Genomic DNA, 8,588 nt, shown 5'->3' on the forward strand with positions numbered 1-8,588 from the left:
GGTGGTTGTAGAGTTTTAAAAATCGTGCAGGGAGAGGGAGGATTTGACATCTGCGATGTGCTTGGAATAGATGTCAATTTCCTCTATTTTTCTTTTGTTATAAAATGCTATTTACAAATCGGTCTCTTTCTAAAGCAAAATTAATTTTTCGTCTAATCCTTCAAGATTCATATTATACTTTTACCACTGAAAAAGCATCCCTAAATGATATTCACATCATGTTAAGCCAGTAAAACTTCTGATTTATTGTTATATTTTCCACTTATGTCAATATGTATTTACTAAAGATTGGGAAAAAAAAGTACGTAGTTTTGTAAGATACATTCTAAACTGGAATTACAATATATTCAATGTTCAATATCCAAATGATAAATTTATGAGAATTTTTAAAGTTTAAAAGTATCTTCTAGAGACAAAATAATATCTCTTATAGAATATTTTATCATCTTGATACTTTTTAAATCGATAAAAGATTGTAATTTAAATTAAAAATTTTAGATATTCTCTTAACCTTCTCAGATGTGACTTCAATTGAATACCCTATTCCACCAACTTAAGAATATAAAATATTTTTTTTACAAATTTTTTTAGGATTATGTAGTAACTCATAATAAATATCCTATCAATTTAAAAACTATAGATATTTAACTAATTTTTTTAAACAAGACTTAGACTGAATATCTCCACCAATATAAGAATTTTAGCTATTTTTTTTCTTAAGCTTTTTCATGACGGTAGTACTAGATCAGATTACGAAAAAATTATATGAAGCACAAAGACTCATAGTGTTTACATGAAATTAACAATTCAGTTAAAAAACTTATCATAGTTTTTAGTTAGTTCAAAAATTCTATCAAATGAACACGAACTATCCTGAGATTTACATGTATGTAATCTACACTATGGATGCGCAAGAAAGCCCTAGATTACAAACTATTTCGTCTTTCTTCTATAAGTATTGACTTATGGGGTGAAGATACCAATGAAAATATTTCTTATTAGATGCATCTTTTCTTTTGTTTTCGTCCACTCTTCTATAAAGGTCTTGTATATATATAGTCGTAAGGCATTCAAGAACCGTTGGACACCCTTTTTCACACACTGTCAAAGTAGATTCAAACAAAAATTACATCTTCTTTCCTTCGCCTCGCCAGGCTTTCCAAACTGCAAATATTATTGTATAGTTGTTTCAATTGATTCACAACATTTTTCGTGTATTTTTCCTATTATGCCATCAAAATAAGAGTGATTACGCACCAAATTTATCCATATGAATGTAGCATAAATAGTATTATTTTCAAATGAATTCAAAATAGGTTACTTGTGTCTCAAGTTTATTGCGATACTCAAGGAACCATCTCCAATGCTCTTTATCAATTCTCGACGGGTGTTCCTCAATATTTTGTTCAAGCGTATTCGTTGATTTGTAACACTCATGATACAACCTATTCTTTGTTTCCTTCTAGGACCTCCCTGTATTTTTCAAAATTGTACTTTTGTTGCCTCCAATACTATCTTCATCAAAGTAGAACATTTTCGCAAGGATAAATTCAAATTGTCAGTAACAGTTAAATAAAAGAATTGATTTAATCTAACGCTATAAATTTTTACCTTTATACAATCATTATAAATCTTATCTTTGTTAGGCACATTTCTTCAAATTTCCTCACACATAGAAAATTTATCATAGTCAGCACCTAGCAATCTAAGAACACCGCTCAATAGACCAGCTCCATCTCCAATTGGTTACAGTTCTCTGTTGAACTTGATACGATCTTTCTACCATTATTAGGCCGTTCCACAGCTTCCCTCGCACTTAAACGAGCTTTTTTCATTATGCCATCAGAATCTATAAAGAATAAAGCCTTACATATGTGGCCCTTGTGGCCAAGATGCGAGAAAAATAAAAATAACAGGGTCTAATCATTTTCAATATATAGAGGTTTAAAATTTGTTACCGATGACATCAACATTCCAAAATTTGGTGTTCTTACGTCCTTTTCGTTGTTGAGCATCAGAAACATGAAATAGTTTGTCAATGTGTTGTTTAAATAAATCTACCTCATTTGTTTTTGGGTTCAACTCTTCATCGCCTGACTCTGGGTTTGTACACCATGTCTGTGTATCAGGTCTTGGTTCGCTCCGGAGCCAAGACCTGACCTGGACCAATGGTGTACAAACCTCGAACACAGGCGATGAGGACTTGGACCCAAAGACAAACAAGACAGATTCATTTGAAAAGCACATTGACAGCCTCTTTGCTGCTTCTAATGTTCAAAGGTGCAAAGGATGCAAAAATACCGAATTTTAAAATAATGTCATCGGTAACTAATCTTGAACCTCTTTATATTCAAAATGATTAAATGGTATTTTTTTATTTTCTCACATCTTGGCCGCAAGGGCCACATAAATAAGGTCATATTCTTTATAGATTCTGATGCCATAATGAAGAACGCTCATTTAAGTGTGAGGGAAGCCCTGGAATGGCCTAATAATGGTGGAAAGATCATACTGAAGTTCAACAGAGAACTACGTCCAATTGGAGATGGAACACTACAAGAAAAAAGGTCTATAGTCACGCTTTAAATGCGTGGCCAAAAGTGGTCAATGGCCACGCTTTTGTGAGGGTGGTGATTGAATAAAGATTCAGCCACATTTTTTTGCCACGCTTCAAAAGCGTGGCGAAAAGGGTCAATGGCCACGTTTTTATAAGGGTGGCAATTGATTAGAGATACAGCCACGTTTTTTTCTGCCACGCTTCAAAAGTGTGGCTATAGAAAGAAACGGAGACGTTTTGAAAGCGTGGCGACAGAGTCTCATTACAGTAACATTTATAAAGCATGGCCGTTTCCTGTTATCTTTTGGCACGCTTTAAAAGCGTAGCCAAAAGGTTTAGAAAAACAAAAAACTTTTGTATGTTCAAAACAGTTTTGAGACTCTCTCATGAAACCCAACCTTGCAAATAACCCTAATAACCCCAGCACTCCCATAATGCCTCCGCCGCTTACAATCCCTGCACTGCCGGCGAAATCCTAATAACCCTGAAGAACGAAGAACATCGCCGGCGCTCACAATGCCTCCATCGGCACTCCCACCATCTCTGCTCCCACCATAAACCCCTAACCCTCTCCTCTTCACTCCCATCATCGCTGCTCCCACTAGAGCCTCCGCATCGCGCCTCTAACCTTAAACACAGACCCTCTTCATCGCGCCTCCAACCCTAACCCCAGAGGCTCTTCATCGCGCCTCCAACCCTGACCACAGAGGCTCTTCCTCGCCCCTCAACCCTGACCACAAAGGCTCTTCATCGTGCCTCCAACCCTAACGGCAGAGCTTCATCGCGCTTCCAACCCCTCCTTTGGCGCTCCCTCCTTCGGCACTCCCTCCGTCGGCGCTCTCTCTGTCTCAAACGCTCCTTGAGTGATAGTGACGATGATGATGGATTGAACATACGACGAAGGTGTTTGCAACGGTCTTCCACCTGTTGCTCGTTGTGATGACGTGGATGATGATTACAGCTGGTTCTGATCTCTTGCAACAGTGGGAGGATATCCTTGAATCCGACCCTCTAATGTAAGGTTTAATGATTTTATGAACTGAAAATTGATTTACTGGTTGCTATTGTTAGTTGTTTGAGAAACTAGTTAAGATTTAGGCCATTTAGTAGAGATCTTCTACTAGGTATCAAGATACAAATGTCTAGTTTTATGTTTTAATCTTGGTGGTTAATGTTGTTCTCTTGTCATAGTTGCTTGACCTAACAATATCGTTTTGTCTTTGTCTAACATATTTTTACTTGAGCTTTTGGATCCAGTGATGAGGTGGGATTTATTCATACATCTCAGTTTGACTTGCTAAATGAAGAATCAGGCATTTTAGGCAATTCATCTGATGAAGCTATCTCTCCGGCAACAAAAAGGACAGCAAGCTCTGAGGGATGTTCCAAGCAAAAGAAAAAAAAACTTCTGGAACAAAGATCATAAATTGGGAATTTCAGCTTCTATTATTCTCTCACTATACAAAGCTGCTAAACTAGCGTTTATGATTGCATTTAAACAATACAAGATGTGTGGCGATCAATCTGATGAAGTTGGGAATTGTTTACCTGCCTCTTCATCATGCGATGATCTTCAAAGTATACTTGTGAGACACAACAGGTCACTTCTGCTGCTAAGTTGCGATTTTATGACAGCATGGAATTGCAGGTTCTCCACTTATTGTTCATTTTATTATCAGCGTCATATACATGTATCAGCTAGTCTCATAAGTTAGAACATTGGCATCAATATTATTCATCTACTTATATAGACTTTATTTGTTTGTAAACATGTTCCCAACAAGTTCCAGTTTCAATTGACCACTTGTCTTTTAATATAACCATCCTCCTTGAGCCATATCATGTGTACATTGAAACTGACATTCTAGATTTGATGAGGAAAAAAATCAGCTTTGGAAAAATATGTATGCAATTGATATTTTACCGCAAAATATTGAGTTTTTATATGCATATTGCAGAAAGTTAGTAGTTTCCAAGGAGAAGCAGCACTCCATGTTGTTGGATGAACTTCATCTGTTTGTGTTCGTACTTTCATATTCACCTAAAAGTGAACAAGCTTGGAATCATAGGTACTGCATGTACATTTCTTCTTATTTGTATTTTTTTAATCTTAAAAAATCTAAATGAGTGATTTCTTTATGGTGAAATGGTCCGGTTGGGGAGCCCTGCTACGTCGAATATGGATGTCAAAGCTGAAAGTAAGGTTAGAGCATTTCCATGATAACTTGTTAATATTTTTATTATGTTTCTTAAATCGAGATTTTAAGTATTGTTTTGCTGTGATCGTTTTAAATTTTCTGGGAATCTCACTCTTCGTGTTCATCTGCTTGAAGTTGTAAATTGTACTTGTACATATGTGATACGTGAAAAGGGCTGGTTTTGGTTATGGTTAGAATTTTTTGAGTGTATAGTCTGAGAACAGCATCGATAAATAAGAAATATACTTTGCAGATTAGACTTTCTTTCTTTCTTTCTGAACCTGGGGTTTTATTCATAGGTGGAGGAACCCAAGTTCTTGTTCGAAGCCAAGACTGTTCAGAGAATGGAGCTTCTTGTGTTGTCTACACTCCAATGTAGGATGAACCCTGTCACCCCAATTTCCTTCTTAGAACACATTGTTAGAAGGATTGGTTTGAAGACCCTTTTGCATTGGGAGTTCTTATGGAAAGGTGCCAGCGTGTTCTTCTTTCGGTCATTCCCAGTAAGCATTTATTTATGCTACACCGTTTTCTATTAATTATATACATATTCATATACTTATTATCATTGTATTCAGATTCAAGGTTCATGGGTTATCTCCCTTCTACATTAGTTGCTGCTACCATGATCCATGTTATTAAAGAGATTGAATTGTTAAATGCAATGGAATACATAAATCAACTCATGGGGTTACTCAAGACTAGTGAGGTTTGTGTTCATGGTTAAGTTCAATTGTTAATTTGTCAAATATAACTAAGGATTTGGTGAGTAATTGGGGAATCGGAAATGGTTGGTAACAAAAAAAAATATTAGCCAAAAACTACCAAAACCATTTAGTTAGTAAAGTACCCTGTAATAAATAAAGGTTAAATAAGATAAGTTTAGACTATTTGAACCGATTGTTTTTTGTCTCGCTAGCATTAGTATTGGAGAATTTATGGTGGTGGTGATCTTGCGGGAACAAGCGAATGAGTGCTACAAACACATAGTGAAACAATTGGTTTTGAATCATGAAGGCATTTACAATCTTTGCCAAAAACGCAAACGAATATCCGAACCAAGTAGCCCCGGGGGTGTAATTGATGCATCATTCAGTTGTGACAGCTCAAATGATTCATGGACAGCAGCATCTTTGATCTCTCCTTAATAATAACCCTAACTTTGTATTCTAATTCCAACATGGTAGGTTTCTTTGGCATATATATCTGGAATTCCAATATTCAAATGAACTGTATCATGTTCTTAATTTTACACATTGCTGCAAAACATTTGAAATTCAATGAGGTTTGAGTGGAACATGGATATGATATTGAGTAGAAAGATGAATTGTAGTTTTTAAGTTTAACTTTGTTTCTTTACTTTCTTACTATCATATGCCAATTTTATCTCATGTTTGTGCAGAATAAGATCTAGATATTGGAGATTGTTAACAGATAATTACTTATAGGTTATTTGAACAAAGAACAAGATGGAGACTTGGCATTACAGATGAAGATCAATGCATGTTACTCTTGGATTTTCCAATGTGAGTTGATTAAAATTTATAAAAACTGAATGTGACTATAATTTATACTTCTTTTTCAATTTGCTGAAGTTATTTTCTATTAAGCTTTTTTGTTTGTGCTTGATATATGTTGGATGAAACTTTGTTTTTATAATCAAGAACCAAGCTGTATAACAAACTTAAATATTTGTATCTGTTTTTGCCATCTTTTGTAGGTAAAAAAGTTCACAAATGTTTTCAAAACAATTATGTATGATTTAAGGGAAAGAAGTTTAAGAGGGCTAGAGGAAAGAGGAACAGCAAAGGACTTGGTGTATTGAGTGGCATTCTTAGATTGCTAGGTGCTGACTATAATAAATTTTCTATCTGTGAGGAAATTTGAAGAAAGATTTCTGACAAAGACAAAGTTTATAATGATTGTGTAAAGGTGAAAATTTATAGCAGCGTTGAATTAAATTGATTTTTTTATTTAACTATTATTAATAATTTGAACTTATCGTTGCGAAAATGTTCCACTTTGATGAAGATAGTATTCGAAGCATCAAAAGTACAATTTTGAAAAGTATAAGGAAGTTCTGGAAGAAAACAAGGAATATGTTGTATCATGAGAGTTACAAATCAACGAAGATGTGTGAACAAAATATTGAGGAATGTCCGCCGAGAATTGATAAAGAGCATTGGAGATGGTTCCTTGAGTATCGCAATAAACCTGAGACACAAGTAACCTATTTAGAATTCGTGAAAATAATATTATTAATTACTGTGAGAAAAAATGCTGTGAATCGATCGTAACAACTATATACTCACACTAGCGGTTCGAAAAGCATGGCGATGCGAAGGAAAGGAGAGTTAATTTACGTTTCAATCCAATTTGAACTGTATTTTTGAGTTTCTTTTATTTGGGTGGAATATGGTGATTATATAGACTACATTGTTACTCTCGAAACTACAAAGGAGGAAAGATAGCAAAGGAGAGTTTTGGAACTTAGTGCACATACGAATTGATGGCTCCTATGTACATGAAGGAGCAAGGGCGATTGGTGTAAGTACTACATTGAGATCTTTTATCTTGGTTTTATTTATAAAAGTGTGTTGAATATCCTCAGGCCCGTAATTCTTATTTATATCTGTAGGAAAAATTATGGCGATTGAGCAACATGATGAATCCTCTAGAATGTTGTCTGAAAATGATTCGATTGCCCATGCTCTTGGATAAGAGCACTCAGGTAAAGTGTGTGGCGTGAATTTCAGACTGACTCTAAGTCGACTCTTTCGTCCGAGTTCGCGTTTGTTGTAGGATGGAACTCAAACAGAGGAGACCTAAAGGATGCTATTTGAAATATAAGCAGAGATAGCAGCGGAGAAATTGAAAAGGAAGGCAATGAGGAATGAAGTAGCAACAGAAAAGATAAAGAGGCATGCAAAGGAGAGTTTTCTACGTTATCTAGTTCAACGACAACTGATGCGAAACTTGACTTGGAGTCGGTCCGAAATCCACACCATGCACTCTTCCTGGGTGCTCTTTTCTGAGAGCTTGGGAAAGTAAATCATTTTCGGACAAAATTCTAGACGATAAATTACGCTGTTTAATCTCCATAATTTTTTTCTACAGACATAAATAAGCAAACATAAGCAATTACGGGATAGAACATATTCAACACAATTTTATTATTAAAATCAATAAGAAACAACATAAACGATCTCAACATAGTACTTATACCAATCGCCCGAGCTCCTTCATGTATATAGGAGTGATAAATTCGTTTGTGCTCTATGTAAGACCCTGAATTTTTGAAAATTAAATAATAAGTTTTTTACGATTTATTATATTCAATCGAGATTGTATTTTCAGAGATTTTACATACAAATTAGGTAATTTTTCAATTATAATTTGAAGTTATAGTAATTAAAAAAGTTATGAGAATTTTATGTATTATATTTTGAATATTTAGATGTTAACTTTATTTTATAAATAAAAGAAAATTAATTTAATTATTTTTATTTATTTAATTAGTAGTTATTTGAATATAATTTGTACATTGATGAACAAATAGTATTATTTTCAATCAAATTCAAAATAGGTTACTTGTGTCTCTGGTTTATTCTGATACTCAAAGAACCATCTCCAATGCACTTTATCAATTCTCGGCAAGCGTTCCTCAATATTTTGTTCAAGCGTCTTCGTTGATTTGTTATACTCATGATACAACCTATTCCTTGTTTCCTTCCAAGATCACCCTGTACTTTTCAAAATTGTACTTTTGATGCCTCAAATAATATCTTCATCAAAGTGGAATATTTTCGCAATGATAAGTTCAAATTGTAAGT

The 8,588-nt window shown here is 34.6% G+C and overlaps 1 protein-coding gene across 22 annotated transcripts; it reads left to right on the forward strand.

Annotated features, from left to right (window-relative positions):
• The first annotated feature begins 2,903 nt into the window (after positions 1-2,903).
• LOC112703307 (cyclin-D3-1) lies at positions 2,904-8,094 on the forward strand. 22 transcript variants are annotated; one of them, XR_011864087.1, is made up of 10 exons: positions 2,924-3,573; positions 3,815-4,205; positions 4,516-4,625; positions 4,712-4,755; positions 5,055-5,226; positions 5,334-5,464; positions 6,158-6,281; positions 6,476-6,687; positions 6,791-7,302; positions 7,394-8,094. XR_011864087.1 is itself a non-coding variant. In XM_072199531.1 (7 exons), exons 2-7 carry the CDS (start codon positions 3,892-3,894, stop codon positions 6,167-6,169), a joined length of 783 nt encoding a protein of 260 aa, XP_072055632.1. In that variant the 5' UTR covers positions 2,924-3,573; positions 3,815-3,891; the 3' UTR covers positions 6,170-6,283. The 22 variants fall into 22 exon arrangements, 7 of the variants coding, with proteins under 7 accessions (XP_072055632.1, XP_072055633.1, XP_072055635.1 ...); XR_011864095.1 differs by lacking the exons at positions 6,791-7,302; positions 7,394-8,094 and adding an exon at positions 5,675-5,938 and having other exon boundaries at positions 4,516-4,626; positions 4,721-4,760; positions 5,055-5,258; positions 6,476-6,733; XR_011864091.1 differs by lacking the exons at positions 6,791-7,302; positions 7,394-8,094 and adding an exon at positions 5,675-5,938 and having other exon boundaries at positions 5,055-5,258; positions 6,476-6,733.
• Positions 8,095-8,588: the final 494 nt, after the last annotated feature.

This window comes from Arachis hypogaea, chromosome 7 (genome assembly GCF_003086295.3).
Source record: "Arachis hypogaea cultivar Tifrunner chromosome 7, arahy.Tifrunner.gnm2.J5K5, whole genome shotgun sequence".
Taxonomy (NCBI): domain Eukaryota; kingdom Viridiplantae; phylum Streptophyta; class Magnoliopsida; order Fabales; family Fabaceae; genus Arachis; species Arachis hypogaea.

Coding starts and splice junctions, on each gene's coding strand:
- LOC112703307 (XM_072199529.1), top strand. CDS start 3,892: ATGAAGCTATCTCTCCGGCAACAAAAAGGACAGCAAGCTCTGAGGGAT. Junction 4,206..4,515: donor ATGACAGCATGGAATTGCAG/GTTCTCCACTTA, acceptor TGCATATTGCAG/AAAGTTAGTAGTTTCCAAGG. Junction 4,756..5,054: donor TATGGATGTCAAAGCTGAAA/GTAAGGTTAGAG, acceptor TTTTATTCATAG/GTGGAGGAACCCAAGTTCTT.